The sequence below is a fragment of the Volvox carteri genome, assembly GCF_000143455.1.
Source record: "Volvox carteri f. nagariensis unplaced genomic scaffold VOLCAscaffold_48, whole genome shotgun sequence".
Classification (NCBI taxonomy): domain Eukaryota; kingdom Viridiplantae; phylum Chlorophyta; class Chlorophyceae; order Chlamydomonadales; family Volvocaceae; genus Volvox; species Volvox carteri.
The window spans coordinates 273,057-289,287 of record NW_003307591.1 but is presented as its reverse complement, the minus strand read 5'-3'; the positions used below and the strand labels follow the sequence as shown (position 1 = coordinate 289,287).

Below are 16,231 nucleotides of genomic sequence, written 5' to 3'. Positions count from 1 at the left end.
TCGCATCAGCGAAGGCCATAATGTTAGAAGTGTAGGATTTAGGGGATTTGCCATATTGACTTCAAAGAATTATCAAAAGTATATATATTGTAACAATATGGGCCTAAGAACACGACGACCGCCGTGTCCCAAGCCAATGACTAAGGCCTTACTAAAGTTCCTAATCCCGCAGTGGCTTGCGGCTCCAGCAAAGAGAACCTTTTTATGGAATAAAACTTGTGCTTTGCTAATCAGTGCATCGGGTTGAACGTGCAATCACAAGACAGCAAAAGGGGTGAAAGATTCCAATAAAGTAAATTGTGCAGATTGATAAACTAATGAAATATGCAAAATCTAAATCACGGTATCGTGACGGTGGAACACTTTTTACAAAACTACGTGGCAGCGAACCTCGTTTCACAAAACGCGCGGAAAACAGAAACAACGTTTCTCGAAGCATGGCCTATGCGACTAGTATCAAAGCTGTTTCGCATGACAGTGTTGAGATGCAAACTGGTCGGCGCAGAAGGGGTAGTGGATGGGGTCCAAGGGGTCCGAGGCCACCAACGACGGCGTTTTGATGGGTCCTCACAAATCCGTCAGTGCCAGCGAGCGAACCTTGGAGAATCAACATGCACATTATCAGGCATGAGGCATGAACATACTTGCGACAGATTTTGGGCTAACAGTACATGTAAAGTAAGCATTAGACCTGCAGCTGCAAGTCGCTCACGCAATCATGGATCGCCACCATTCCTTCATTACCGGCCTCCTCGCCGCGTTGACACTGCTGGCGATGATATCTCAAGTCGCGAATGGTATGCCACTCGTATCGTACTCTGTAGCTCTAATGGGTGTTGCGACGCATCAACACTGTGTGCCGCCTGCAATAGGCCTGGCGCCGGTCTGTATACGGAGGGCAGCCTAGCGGATCGGACAGGCAGCAAGCCTGCCACGAGAAGAATGGCGGGCGGTAACCACTGCCCCACACATTCTAAGCAACCGTGTATCAAGGACCACAGATTAGGGAACGAACCCGAGATTTTTCTGTAATGAAGGCGTTATGCTTCGAACGAGCGCGATTTTGGCTGGGAGGCTTTATCAATGTGTGTCTGCCTCCCTTCGCCCTGGCAACAATGCCCACTCGTGCAGCTGCACCGCCGGCCGACACGGCGAATTGCGAGGCGGCTCGTACGACCCTGCCTTCCAATCCAGACATAGCGGCCTTCAGGAAATGTGCGAATGACAAGCCCATCAGTGTCCCCTGCTGCCGCAAGGTGCGTGTGACTGCGGTATCCCGGCTTGAGCGGGAAAACGATTGACTTATCCCGCCCGCAGTAACCTTCTACTCACATTCCCGCATATGTTGTTCACCGCTTATGCTGGTTTCCTGATTGGTATGTGCGTATGTATGTACACAACCGCGGCAAGCTCATAAGCTCCTCACCCTGTAACGGCAACTAAATAGCTAGTGCAGAACTCCCACGCACTAGGCGAGGGACAGTGGTGTTGCACAAACACCGCAGCTGTACGGTATCTATCTGTGGAGTATATCGTGCACACTGCTGCTCCGCGTCTGTTGTCATCCGCTGCTTCTGCTTTCATTTGTCGGTGTTCCAGGACTGACTTCCAGCAACGGCGCTCAGCAGTCGCCATGTCGCACAGTAACCCGCACTCCAGGATCAGCCGCCTCATCACCCAGTCTCCCTTGTGGTGCCGCCGTGCTGCCGTGTGTGCACATTGCGGCCAACGGCGTATCAAGCAGCGCGGCAAGCATAGCCCTTTATTTATCCATCTGCCGAGCTGTATATGTCGCCTCCGCATCTGTAGGTTGTTCCCAGCTCTCCGCCGGCTTTCGTTAATCGATACGCTCTTCCCAATCTCCTTAATCGTGCAGCTGATGCCATTCGCCAAGTACTACGACTGTCTGAGCGTACCCTCGTACCGCACCGAGGTGGACACGTTTCTGAAGGGCGTGACTACCGTGGCCGAGGTGGAGAAGGCCTGCATATCGTAGAGATCAGGTCTCCAAGCGTGGTGCCTAGGGGTGGTACGAGTGATGCTATGTAAGGATCTTTGATAGGGCTTTGTAAAGAGTGACAGTCAGAGATGAGTGGTCTGAGTGAGTGCGCGGAAATGTCCTCCGTGTGACAGGATGTGCTTCCAATTTTGGCCTCTATGGGTATATACACTTTTGCCACCAGGAAGCGGTTGCGTCTAACGAGCTTGAGTAGTGGTTGCGAGGTTATTTATTTGCTTTGGACGTGCGACTCAAGGATGGATTATCCATAAAACGATTGTGCAGCCCTCTTCCTCTTCCTAAACGTACGTGGTCATGGGGGAGAGTTCAGGGGCAAATATGGTACTTGGTTAACACGTAATACCCGTTGTTGATAGTTAAAGCGAAATGTGTGCGACACGTCGCCTGGTGGCAATTGTTGGTTGTAGGTCTCTATATTCCAAAGCCCAGTATTTATCTCAGGAGTTGGACATTCGCAGATGTCTGTGTATCTGTGTGTGTAATGTTGCTTACGTAGAGGTAGTCTACATCTCCCCCCTCCCCCCGGCGTTCTCTTGAAAGCGTTTTCGGCGCCAGCCCTGAAAACGTTCAGTCATGTCTAGGTGTGCGCCATGAGCACTCCGTGCCCAGACAAGCTTTCGAGAGTCCTGGGCCGCACTTCCGCGGTGTGTGGGCCTTCGTAGTAGGTGTGTAATGGGGGAGTCTGCATGAGGTACATACCAACATACGCCCTGTGGCTTTCTCCTAGTCATCGTCGGACGCACTGTAACGTATCAATTACATGCAGCCAGATCCCTCGCACGACTTGCTTGAGCGTGACACCACGAAGGAATGGAATGCGTGCAGGACCATGACTTGTTGCGGCCACGTGTCAGGCATGCAAGGGAATAATAAGTTAAAGCGGCCCTGGCTGCTGAAAAGCGGTTCGGCTCCTGGGCTCACCGGAGTCATCGTACGTAATTAACTTACGGTTCCGACATGGTCGTAACGTGATTGGACATAGGATACAACATAATTGGGCGACGTCGTGCATAAATTTGATGGTAAAGATCACAATAATGTTTACGTTCTTGGGGCAAGAAACCAGCTCGCTGCAGGCACCCTTAATGAACCGGTTACAAGTTCTAAAAGCCGCAACCTCACATACAGAGTGTCCAAAGTTTTATTGCTTCCGTACCTCGTATTTTACTAAAGATTCCAGTTCGGGATGCGAGGGCTCACAACATCTGCCCAAACTTCGTTTCGCCCTCGGAAAGTTTGAGAGGTCTCACGGAGACGGTCATACTCGTGGGCCCCGTTTTCTTTGGTCCCTCGGCAGGACTTGCAACAATAGAAAATTTCCACTGTGTTAATAAATTGGGATTTTAGCATTATTGAAGTATCGCTTCCCGCTGCTTCTCCGCCAAGGCTTCCATAGCACATGGGTCACGTGCGAGCAGGGCTGTTGGCGGCGCTGCTGCTGGCTGCACCGTTGGCGCACAGCGTTCGCGGTGAGCTATGCGGGGCTTGGCGATGCAAATGCACAGAGCTCAGGATCGAGTGCTACTTCATTACAGAACGCGAGGCGCTCATAACGACGCTCTTTGATCCTTCGATGTCGGCCCTATCCTATCACTGTGAAGCAGCATTCACCAAGCGTTGGATTGTTCACCCCAATAACAGGGAACGTGATCTGGGTTTAGAGAATAGTAGTTAGTTTTACCCCACTGTTGGGCCGATTCAGCGCCTAGAGTAATACGGCTCCGCATGTCCTTGCCTGAAAAGGCAATGGGACGAAGTAGTCCACTGACTGAACGCCTATAAGCCACAGCCCACAAGCGCGCAACCCCTGGTCAGCGATCCCACGTAGCGAAACATTGAGCCCATATCGCCGGACTGTGATGTGGACAGCTTATTGTTTTCGGGTGGAAACCTCCCCGTAACACATACAGGACAACCCCATCCTCCCTGCCTCTATTGTGGGGTTCATGTCCCCTCTCCCTCGCACATTTAATTTACTGGTGCTCCATGCGGTGCAGCTCATGGCTCCCGACTGATTAGCGCCCCATGTCCCGCATTGGTGCAACTGTATGTGAAGCGATGCGCCTGGATCACCTCAGAGTGCCATCTGCATTGCCGCTTCCGCTATGACTTTGTTACTGTTGTCAGCGTTTGGCGTTAGAGATATAGCATAAGAGACATCAGGCAGGCCATCAAGGGCAGCGGCGTAGGGTGACCACCATGTCACTGACATATTATTTATTTGGACTCCTTTGCACAGCCGACCCCCGATGCAGGGACGCCGCGCTGGAGCTCCCTCGCAATCCAGCCATAACCGCCTTCCGGAAGTGCGCCGAGAAAAAGCCCATTTCTCCGGAGTGTTGCCGCAAGGTGAGCAGGGGCACAGGGCCGCGTGCGCCGATGTGCCTGCACCCTCCCTGGGGCCGCCGTGTTTCGTCCACCGGGCTGTGCTCCCTCCAAAGACTAATCGCCCCTAGTATCCCGAGAGCGGAATCGCTCAATCCCTCAGGCTCCCGGTGCAGCAGCTAGGTGCGTCATGGTGCTACGACTTTAGGCCTAGCACAGGCCTTAGTGTAGTTCCGTCAACATCAAAGCATGAGGTCCGCCAGCGGGTCACCGCAGGGTGGTGGACACCTCAACCCTTCGCACATTCTCAGCCACATTAACCGCCAGCGGCAGCCGCATGGCCGGCTTCAAGTGTTCTCACCCTTCGCGGCCCCCTCCCTCATGCCTCCTTGGGGCCGTACCCGGCCTCGTTCACAGCTGCTGCCCTTCGCCAAGTATATCGACTGTACAAATGACCCACGGTACAGAAAGGCCGCCGAAGACTATTTGAGGGGTGTCACGACGGTGGAGGAGGTTCAGGTGCAGTGCCTGTCCTGAGCCGGGCAGCGGCAGCATGCATGAAAGTACACCGCTTGCAGGTGGCAGGTACGGACAAGGGGTCTTTGGCTCTGCACTGCCTTTGGTTGCTGGCTAAGCCTGACTCGCGTAGAAATGGTGATGCTGCTGAAGAGGGTGATAAACATAGATGTGCGAGTGGTGCATAGGCAGGCGGGGCCTGCACGCACGTGTGGCAACATGGCAACATGAAACGGCGCGATTTTGGAATAATCGTGAGGGGCATTGCGAATGGTGTAGTAGTTGGTGTGCGGGGTGTACGAGCACTGTTGATATAGGGTGGCATCGAGCTGTCCAAGGCAAATTGCCTCGAGTAGCCTGTACAAGAGCTGCTGGACACGATTGTAAGGGACTGCAGGGGTAGGTAGGATGCAGTCCAAGAGCCCAGGGTTGCGGATTTCGACAGTTAAATGGCCGACCTTCTCCTTCCCTGTGTCTTGGCCATCCCGCAGGCATCCCACCACGTCCAATGGTCGCACGGAGTAAAGATATCGTCGCGCTGCGTCAATTAGGAGATAGGCCTCCTTAAATATCGGCATTTCAGCGGTTTCGTGAACGGTTTGCGATGTTTGCAGTGGACCCCTGTTTCGTGAACAGACCCTATCTGGCGAGATGCACGGCACTGCCCACTTTTTTGCTTAGCCAAAGCTGCCGGCACTTGAACCGGGCACAGCAACAAGCTTGGTCTACAGACACGTCGTCGTGCGCGCGGCCATTCGTCTGCCATTACTGTAATTCAATTCCACACTCGCTCAGGCCAATTTCTATATTAGACGTAAGATACATATGTTGCCCTTGACATGCTCCGCTGTTTTACCAAACGAGGTCAAGAAGGGCCTTCAGATGTCGCGTCTGCTAAGGACGGCATCAAAATAGTCGCGAACGACTGATGGGCAGTTCACGACATGTATGTAACCCTTATGTGGCGCCTAAGATGTGATACTGGGCAAAAATGCTGTCGAGGACTGTATGCAGCGATGCGTCCCATCGTAACATTATATGATGAGAATTCTTTTCCAAGCGAACTATAGTACAGTTTGCGAAATTTCTCTCTTTTTGCGGGATAGAAACGTGTAACTTGTATGTCGGTATTATAATAGCGTGGGAGTAACAAGGTTCACTATGGGCAAGACCCTGGCAAAAGCTAGGAAAAAGGCTGCAAGAGAATTACAAGAAAATGTGAAGAACGGGGTCAGCAACACCCTTCACGGTGGGCCTTTGGCAGTCATCGCAAAGCGGCTTAAGTACAAGCTCCCGACCAACCCCAAAAAGAAAGTCAAGCTGGTTCCTATCATCAGCGATGCGCTGAACGCAAAGGCATGGTCAGAGGCGCAAGAACTCCTTGAAATGCTGGAACGGATGCAGCACGCTGCTGAGGCCGAGGTTCCCAAGCTGGGCGCAATCATGCGCTGGGTCAGGGCAGCGGACCTGGCGGGCACGGAAGCCGTGGCTGCCAAGCTTTTGGCCGCCATCATGCGCGTTGCGGCGGGGCCGCAGCCCCACCCTGCCGCCTCGGACGCAAACCCAGACGCCGCGGCCGCCGCCGCGGGCCCCAACGCCGCTGATCGCGACAACGCTGGCACTATGCTCCCTGTACGGCGCTTTCCGCCCTGGCGTCCGCCAGATGCCGCGCCGGGCGATATAGCCACCACATCTGGTGGCGCCGCACATGCGGACGGGGACAGAGCCCTGCAGGCCGGGGGCACAATGGCGCCGGCCCCAGGACCGTATATTGGCCGCTTCGCTGTCGTACCGCTGCCTCCCGAGTATGCGGGCACCAACGCGAATGGCAGCACCGCGGGCATGGCCGCTGCCAGAGCTGCTGCTGACAGCGGCACCACGCTCCCAAACATCGCCCGCGACCTGACCATGTTTTGCACTGAACCCGGAACAATTCAGTACGACGCCTCGCGCCCGCCAGTGGTTCGTGTAGAGGTGCCATTCGTACCTGGGGCCTTTACACTAGTGGGGGCATTGTCGCGGCGCGAATGCATGCAGATCGTGACGTGTGCAGAGGAGATGGGCTACACCGTTGACCCGGACTACACCTTCTCTGCGGCCGCGCGCGCCGCGGCTGCGGGTGCAGGCCTGGCCGCGAGCAACACCAGCAGTGCTGCTCGTAGCGGTGGTGCCGGCTTGGGTGAACGCGGCGCGGCTGGCTGCGTATGGCTCGCGGATGAGACGCTGCAGGTGGATCCCCATTCACGAACGACCGCTTTGTAACCCAGTTACCAAGCCACAAGGGCTAAGCATGGCTTGGGACTGCCTAGACACACGCGTTAGACACAGGCCCGTGCCGACTAGGAGGGGTGTTTTCACGGGGTCTGGTTCCACAAGGCAACTCCTTTTCCCCTACATATGGGACATACAACAAATATGGGGGTTTGGGGTCCTAACCACGCACAGATGCGCTAAATGGAATTGGCTAAGAGGGATGCCGTGGCGTTCTAACAAATATGAGCAGTAACTCTCTAGTCCTGAGCATTTTAATCGTACAGGGTTTGTGTACGGCATGCCTCAGGGGCCGTTATACGACCGAGTCGCGCACCTACTGCCGCAGCGCCTCTGCGGTGGTGATCTGGCCGGCATCAACGCTCGTTGGCGGCTGTACAGGTACGACAAGGGAGCCGTGTATCGGCCCCATGTAGATGGCGCGTGGCCTGGCAGCGGCCTCAAGGACGGGCGGTACGAGTTCGACGCGTATGGAGACAGGTGGTCCAGGTACGGGAACCCCTCTTGATGTGTCCTTTCGTCGTGGACCTTGCAAATATGGTTTCCGCCTCCCTGATGTCGTAATATGTTGATATGTTCACATGGCGAAAGCAGCAACTCCCCTTGAACCAAGGGATCACGCATTGGTTAGGACTGTGCTATCCGTCGTCGCGTTCTGTCGACGCCGCTGTCGCTTCAGCCGCCACCCGCACGCTGCACTGCCTGTGCCCCCGATGTGTGCTCAGGCTCACTTTTCTGGTCTATCTGAACGACGATTTTGAAGGCGGAGCGACAACCTTTTACACCCCAGCACCGCCAGGTGCGCTCAGACATTGGGCACTGGTGATGCAGCTGGATGATCGGTAGTAGACTACTGTTGTGTAGCGACCGGGCACCACTGTCGGGAAATACAGGTAGTGGAATGCGGCGCAGAACCGCTTTGTTATGAGCCCGCCATTATGTGCTTCCGGCCCGCAACTGGCCCTTCAAGACCAGTGCAACGCCTGCTCGTGCGCCTCAGAAGCCCGGCTGACGACTACGTCTTCCATCGCCTTGCGCCTGATTGTTTTGGTTTTCCTTTTTTATTCCCCCCTTTGCTTATGCCGGGAAGTGTTTTCGTGCTTAAGTAGTTCTGGTCGGTCCCACTGCGTAACCCATCGTACTGGCGAACATAGGCAGTGGATGCTGCCTCGCGGCGCACAGCGTCAAGCCGGTGGCTGGAAACATTTTGGTCTTTCCACACGGCGACACACAGGGCAGCCTGGTGCACGAGGGAAGCGCCGTGACCCGTGGGTCCAAGTATGTCATACGCACGGTGCGTGTGGTGTTGCCGGCCCACCCACGGCCATGTGTTGGTGCACGTGTCGAAGAGGACGCACTCCTCCAATACTACCCGCAGTGCGAACACCGAGTGGATACATGGATTGTGCGAGTTTGTGCACTTGTGATTTTCATGTTTTGATACGCAATTGCCCGGCTTAATGCAGTGAAAAACAAGTGTGCGGATGTGAGGCCGGGCCCCTCGGGTTGACACCTCCCCACGTTTGCATACCGGTCGGACATTGTATCCCTACAGGAGGTGCTTTACAAGCTTGCTCCTGGCGTTAGGGGCGGCGGAGTCGGGGCGCCTCAGCCGGCGATGCAGATGCCGGGGGTCATATCCATGGCAGGCGAGGCCGCTGTGGTGTCGGGGAAAAGGCCAAACAAGACCTAACCACAGTCCATTCTGCTGGTTGCGATAGACCTTTTGCGCACCGCTTTCCGCAGAGCGTGGATTAGAGGCTTGCGACATCTCCATGGATATTATTTGCCAGGTTGTGTGCCGCATTGTATATCTGAACGGGGAACCCCTGTTAGCAAGTGGGCGTTTTTTGGAACTGTCCAAACAGGCAACAGCATCCTTGCTCACGAGGCAGCGCTGTTGTGCTTCGCGGCTACTTGTTGGGAGGCGTGTGAGGCTCATGTACCCGTCGTGGCTCGTATCACACTGCACATTCCAAGTATCACCACCACCATGGCATACTACAGTAGTACTGTGGCATAGTACGGACGCTTACCTAACGTCATGTGTTCTTTTTAGTGATTGGGAACAGCAAATGTTACAGCTGTTGCAGGTCGACGGGGCGCCATATCACTGAAGTCAGGCAGGGAGATAGGTCCCATCTGAACCCCGTCGCCTACGATCCGTGAGTACACCCTTCATGAGGGGTGGGGTAAAGAAGAGACCCATACAATACCATCCGGGCACACCATAAACATAGAAGCAGCTGCAACCTGCTCGATGTAACCCAGTGAGATCTAATACATCACCGTGAACATCATCAGGATAGCAGGGGTGGTTACCTCACAAGTTGCCACGAACCTGGCCTAAATCGTGGCAGACCTTCCCTGCTCTAGGCTCAAGACCCAAACAGGCTCCTTTCCTAAAGCCTATGATGACACACGCAGCTCGTATCAGCCCTGGAACATAAATGTTCCGGTAACACGTGTGGCAAACCCCAACGCATTGCACGCACGGGACACTCTCAGTGCTGCGCCAATGAGAACTTCAAGCGCCGCGAAGCAGAAAGTGCATGTGACTGGCCTAATTCTACAAGCAGCTACCTAAAAAGGAGGAAAGAGATAAGTCCATCATGGCGGGCAATAAGTTCCCCAGTCCGGCCCGTCGTGGAGCCTGAATGGAGCGACGATGGTCATACCAGCGCAATTCCATACGAACAAAAATCGTATTAGCCTACATCTGGGTAAAAAAACACAGCTCCGCCAGGCGGCACAATGTAACATAGAATACTCACCGGACTAAGCCCATGGATGCTGTACGTAACCTTTTCCCACTATTTTGGACCGACGGGGCGCACGTACATCGGTCTGCCCCCTAGGGCTTCTCATACGGGCCCCACCTGCGCGCGATACACCGAAAACGCACACCACAGAAGACAGCGGTCGCTTTAACCGCCTGACCGTACCATAACACATACAGCCCGTGATCTGTTGCGTCCGAAAACTTGACCTACATCCTTGTGTCTCTTTTTAAAAGCAATGTTTCTGTTTTGACCGTAATTGCTCGCAGCACCTACGACCATGGCGAGACACTGCATTCTGCTCTAAGCTTTCCATAACAGGATAGCCGCCTGCCCGAACTACAAATGTCGGGTGCGAGCACGCCTACAACATCTCAAGGGAAAACAAGGACTACACAACCAACACAAATGAGAACGATTGCAAAGGCCAAAAGCGGCACAAAACACGAGGGGCGCACACTTCACACAGACGAGGCCAGCAGTGAGGAGCGCCCCCTAGGCAAACCGCTCCCGTGCGCATGTCTTTGTCCTGCCTACGACAGACGAAATACATTAAGTCACTAACACCTTTTGGCAAAAATATCGACACGTGCCCGTCTATGTCTGATCGGAGCCCGCGCGCTTTTCCCAACAGGTACGAGACCAAATACAACCCTTGTGCTGCACCTGACCGTGGTACCATTTTATGTCTTCTCATATTGAAAGGGATAACATCTGTTACGAATACTAAACTGCATACGCCACACCATATTTGTTGATATCGACACTCCAGCACATAACACCACCTCCGGCCCGCATCTACCACCCAGATTTGCTCCTCAAAATGGTGCACGACGGCATTGCTCAGATGAATACCGACTAACAAAACGATGCGACACTGCACGAACGTGCGACAGGCGCAATAATGCACAAAAGGTGCCATTAGTAATTAGCCCAACATTTAAACAACGCCACCATCCATCAAATTGAGCCTTTGGTGGGAACTGAGCATGGTGGTGGATTCGCACACCACCATTGCCACATCTCGACTAATTACAGAGCATGTGAACGCACCGTTGAAGGACAACACGTGGGCACCTGCACCGAACGCACTCAGCTCACGTAGCCACCACATACGGGCAACATAGCGATGGCCTATTTTCCCGCCCATCGACCTTCCTTGTCCGAATCTGAACTCTCCATGTCTGCAGCTCAAACAGCCATTAGGACACGCCGGGCACTGACCTCGCGCCCTGTTATGCGCACCCAATGCAAGGATTTGTACACAATCGGCAAGTATCGGGTCAAGGCTGCCAAAATGCAGAATCCCGATGATGGCCACACCCCACACTTTGCAGAGACACCGTTATCACGTTCCGTCGGCGGAAGGACTGCTAGGCTACCGTCAGAGCTTCCAGAAAAACAGCTCTTCTACAATCGTGGGCTTCAAGCAACACAGCAAACGCTAAGAGGATGCACCAGCGAGCACTACCGCCTCAGCAGCTGGGAGAACAGAGCATGAGCCGACAGCAACGCTCGCCGCCAGAGTGTCGCCAGCGTGGGCATCGCAGCGTGAAAGGTGCATCCGAGTGCTGTGGGGAGTGCTATGGCACCACAACTTAGCTGCAACCTCCCTTGCCCCGTCCGACACATCGCTGCTTCCCTCGGTCTCCGCCCGCATACGTTTGCAGCCTAGGGAACCCATTTTCCGGGAGATGTCTCCTCCCGCAGGAGCTGCCGACGCCGACAAGGCAATAGCTTCGTAACCTCCGGGCGATGCCGGAGCGGCATCTGGGGTGGCGCATCCAGCACCAAACGCCGGATTAAGGTCCGTTAGGAAAACCATCCCTGTCGGAAGCGGTGGCTGTCGTGGCTGCGCCTGCGCATCCTCTAGGATGTGACATGGGTGCTGATTAGATAATCCCGCAGCATCAGCGCAGACCATCAGCGACGGTCGACCAGAATTCGTCGAAGTCTCAGCTGCGGCAGCGCCTGCTGCAATACAAGCAGTCTCAATAGGAACGGATACTATCGAGTTGCTGCCATCGAAACTAGCGTCTATGCTGTCCACCCGTGCATAAGCGACCGGCTGCTCAGCAGCAGCTTCAATACGGCTGTACACCACAAGATCCGTGGCGGCCTCGCTACCGAGAGCACAGGGCACCTGAAAGGCGCATGGACGATGACTGCAGCTGCTGGGAAAAGCTTGGCAGATGCCGTCGGTGCCAGCGTTGCCGTTACCAGCTGCGTGATCAGCTGCGCGGATCGGACTTCTCGGAAGGATCGCACCAGATGCGGGTTTCCCGGCTGAGCAGGAATAGTCGTACTCGGTCCCGGCGCAGTACGGACTCTCGTATGCATCACTATCGTACTCCGCCATCGCATCATCCATAAGAGCTTCGAAGTCCTCACTGCTATTGGCGCTATGCTCCTCAGGACATGCGTCGCTGTCCTGCTCTCCACTCTCCTGCACCACGGCAGCAGATACCCCTGCTGTCTCCGTGGCTGCTGCTTCGCTGGCCTTACGACTGCAACGCGGTTCATCCCAGGTACGATGGCGATGGCTATTTCCCACAACGTCCGCTCCCAGCTGTGCCGCTGCACCGTGCTCGTCAAACGTTTCAGCACCTTCATCATCCCCCTCCCACTCAAGATCCTTCTCCGCGTTGTCAGCAAGCGAGCCTTCAGACTCACAACCGTTACTAAGCCCATTACTCCACTGGCTATCCTCAGGCTGCCGCTGCTGTGCCTGCTCCTGCGTGCCTTGCCCATCGTGAGGTACCTGGGTGCCCGCATAACCCCCGACGACCCAATTGCCGTCCATTGCAGCATCACCCTGCACGCGTTCCCCATCATGTACCTCGGCTGCACAGCAGCTGACCTCGTGATCAGCCGCATCAACCATACTGTGGTCGCCACTGCTGGACCCATAGTCCCTCTCCGCCTGTTCAGCGCTCGTTCCAGTCATCACCCCGGCGGCGGCGGAACCATGCTGCTGCACATCCGCCTGGGTAGCCGCATCGGCCGTCGAAACTGTCGACGTGATACAGCACTTGGCAGCGGCCATGGGTCCTAGAATTTCCCGGACGTCGTTGGCATGCGCCACCTAGGAATGACCATTAACCACCGCGGGGCATACACCACATCTTACTGGATTGGACCATGCGCATGATGAAGCTGCCTGCCTGTCTGACAGGCAGCCACACGACGGCAACTGCCCTACCTTGCAGTTCCAGAAAATCTAGCTTCATGTGCCCCAATCCTCCCCAGATAGTCAAACCGGCGGACCAATTCCGCATATACACTACAGCAGGTGAATCCATATCGGGCTTTGCTCAGGCAACGACCAATGCTGCTTCTGCACGTATGCGATTGCCGTTGTTTAATATTTAAGTCGCGCATCAGCTGGTGAGCCACTTGTCGGTGAAATGCCACCGGTAGTATTAATAAACAAGGCCTACAGCCCGCCGATGCATTTTCAGTCCAAAAGTATCGCATACATGCAGAAAGGCTTGGTAGACGCGATCTGTTGAGGGGCCAAAAAAGATCAGGAAATGCCAGCCAGCCAGCACTTCTGGCTGAAGATGTCCTAAAAGCCATGGCCAAGTCTTTCACACCTAAGTGAGCAAGTTACATTCATGACGTGGTGGAGAGCTTTGGCAGTAGTGCAGCGTTCGTTTAACCCAACAGAAGCAAGACTTCGCCCTCGACAAGCCATAGAGGCATGAACAGGCACAATGGCAAAGTGATTCACCTGGTTTATGAGTACTTCCGACACTCGTGGCAACACATTGTCGGGGCCGCCCGCGATGGAAGCTTCGTACGCCCCGATATGAAGCGCGTTATCGGGCTGGTACATGAACATTAGCGGGTTGTCGTCCACAATTACCACGCGCGCAAGGTCTCGGCCCAACCGGGATAAGTCCTTGACGTAGTCCCACATCAAATCGGACGTTGTATGGTCCCGATGCAGCCTGTAAGGAAGCCCACCAACAACGTCAGCTATGTCGACACAGAAGCAAGCGTACGGAGAACAAGCGTACGGAAAATTGGAAGCAACCACAATCCATCGCCATCCAAAACCATCCTTGCCATGATGCGCGTGCGGATGCAGACGATGGGTCCCGATGCAGGTGCCGAAGACTGATTCGCTAAATGCGCAAGTGCTGCCATCTTCACCACAACCGGGAGCTCAACACCTACATTACGTCAAAGAGCTCCGCTGCCGGGTCCAACTGCTCGATTGCTGCCGCCGCCCAGTTCTGGGTCGCAGCCGTAAACAGCACAACCTCGAAGTGAGGCCTGACACCTGACAAGAACTCCCTTACACCTGGGCGTAGCCACACACGGCGTCCCATCGCCTCGTAGTCAGGCGCGCGGGCTCCAGCAGGCGTGTTCCATAGGTACGCGGAGTTTGCGGCATTAAGCTCTTCGCTAGCAATCAGAGTGCCGTCCAGGTCCTACGGGAGGACAGATGCAACTCCCAACGTCAACATCTAGACAAGGGTGGCCAACTGGACGATAGCTGGGTGTGCAGATGAACACATACAACGAAACGCGCCGCATGAACGCCTCACGGCTGTGTAGATTTCAGGATAGGCGTTTCGGAACGTGGTTTCGCGCATATCGTTTGTGAGCTTGTCATGTGCAACCCCTGGCAGAGTAACCACAAACCCCTTCCTTCCACGAAGACCTTTAAGCTGTTAGGCTAGAAAGTTCGACCAATAATCCATTGCAGCTTACCAGCACCAGCGTCGCGCGCGCTGGACACGATGCGGGAGGCAACGGCAAGGAGCTTGGGCAAAAAGTGCACGGTCGCTCCGCGGGAGTTGCAGGGAGTGATGAGCCAGAGGTGACTTGGTTGTCGTCAAGCGTCTCAGAGGGCGCAGGCAGAGAAAGCTCTTCGACTGTAACATCCCCGACGAGCTCCTCGTCAAAGGGCGGCAGGGAATCACAAATTGTGGCTTGGCCATCGGGAAGAAGGCATTGATGAGCGCAATCGTCCACGATGGAGGTCATTGATGCCTGCAACGCGACGGGGACACAGCGCTGGCCTGTAAACGTGGAAGCCAACGCCCGGCCCCTGACCACGAAAGCTCTTAAGAAAGGTAAACCTTCGATTTATAGGGAAATGCGCAATACGTCACCAGGAAACAGCACAAGCCAGACGACTGTAAATGCTACTCCGCCGGGTTCTTCCCCTAGGCTGCCATGTAAATGAAAGCAATATGGGCATGGGTAATGATCACCGCTTCAATAATCACTTGTATCACACAAAAGGGATAGCTACTGGCTAGCTGACTCTGGGCCCTGGCAAATCGTTAAGCTGAAAACTCCCTAAAACAGACGCGACACATGGCGACAACACACAGATGACCTCGGACAGCAGATTGCAGACGCAAAGACGGCGTTGGAGCAAATCGGAAAAACGCGTTTTCCCCCCCGGGGCGTGCGCACCTCGTGCAGGCCAGCTTCCCTGCCTTCACTTGACTCCTTCAGCACAATGCCAGTAAGGCAGTGCACTGTTTGAGCCAAAATGCACACCGACGCCGCTCCACCCCTGCGCACTATGCCTGGGTTGTATTGATATGAAAAGATGTTTCGGTAATAAAATTGTTTATTGCAAACAGTTATGTCTATATTTGGAATGTATCCACGCAGATGCCGGCGCAGGGGCATTCATTTCAAGGAAGGCAATCTCGCAATATGACGTACAGTAAACAAACTTTCTTCTATGCGACAGCCAAATAATGAAACAGCTATTGAGCGCTATGATAAATTGTATCGCTTTTGTTGCTACTCTTCTTGCATCCGACAGGGTTTCTAAATGCAGCGGCCTATGCGACGTGGAGCACTTCGCTTAGGACAAATTACACGTTTAATCAGTTAATGTTTTGAAATTATATGAAGAAGTCGTGGTCATTTAAAAAGCTCCGCGAGGGCTTACAATTTTGCAGCATTAACTCGAGTTTGGCGCAGAGGGGCGAACGTTGCGACTGACTACATAATCGAGTCCAGAACCTTTTATTTGATTTATCTGTATATTGTTTGGTGTAATGTCTGGGACCCACCTGGGGCTCCAACTGCCCCAATATTAGACCCTTGGGTCACAATTTGTTGCTGGAGGCTGTCCCACTACATCAACAACTGAACTCAATGTTTATCAAGGCTTGGGCAGGTATTTACTGGTGCCCCATTGAGTCTTTTTGGGTGTCAGCACACCCTGCACAGCCACCAGAGGCCGCAGCTTTAGCCTACGGCTTTTCAGCCCGTTTGGATTTCGCTGTTTCGTAAGTATCAGCATCATACCACCATACGTTGCGAATGCTGGTTTACCAGG

The 16,231-nt window shown here is 54.3% G+C and overlaps 4 protein-coding genes across 4 annotated transcripts; 3 read left to right on the top strand and 1 right to left on the bottom strand.

Moving 5' to 3' along the window:
• Nucleotides 1-324: 324 nt before the first annotated feature.
• On the top strand, nt 325-1,996 carry VOLCADRAFT_118937 (uncharacterized protein; the record flags this gene model as incomplete). Its single annotated transcript, XM_002955061.1, has 3 exons — nt 325-577; nt 1,132-1,256; nt 1,877-1,996. 3 exons carry the CDS (start codon nt 325-327, stop codon nt 1,994-1,996), a joined length of 498 nt encoding a protein of 165 aa, XP_002955107.1.
• Nucleotides 1,997-4,219: 2,223 nt separating this feature from the next.
• VOLCADRAFT_118936 (uncharacterized protein) lies at nt 4,220-5,412 on the top strand (the record flags this gene model as incomplete). The annotated part of the gene is made up of 3 exons (XM_002955060.1): nt 4,220-4,369; nt 4,763-4,864; nt 5,353-5,412. The coding sequence occupies 3 exons, from the start codon at nt 4,220-4,222 to the stop codon at nt 5,410-5,412; spliced, it is 312 nt and encodes a 103-aa protein (XP_002955106.1).
• A 610-nt stretch (nt 5,413-6,022) lies between these two features.
• VOLCADRAFT_95944 (uncharacterized protein) lies at nt 6,023-8,825 on the top strand (the record flags this gene model as incomplete). The annotated part of the gene is made up of 5 exons (XM_002955059.1): nt 6,023-6,980; nt 7,399-7,621; nt 7,858-7,931; nt 8,287-8,426; nt 8,688-8,825. 5 exons carry the CDS (start codon nt 6,023-6,025, stop codon nt 8,823-8,825), a joined length of 1,533 nt encoding a protein of 510 aa, XP_002955105.1.
• A 2,531-nt stretch (nt 8,826-11,356) lies between these two features.
• On the bottom strand, nt 11,357-14,910 carry VOLCADRAFT_118933 (uncharacterized protein; the record flags this gene model as incomplete). The annotated part of the gene is made up of 4 exons (XM_002955001.1): nt 11,357-12,997; nt 13,646-13,865; nt 14,095-14,351; nt 14,635-14,910. The coding sequence occupies 4 exons, from the start codon at nt 14,908-14,910 to the stop codon at nt 11,357-11,359; spliced, it is 2,394 nt and encodes a 797-aa protein (XP_002955047.1).
• Between the last annotated feature and the right edge of the window lie 1,321 nt (nt 14,911-16,231).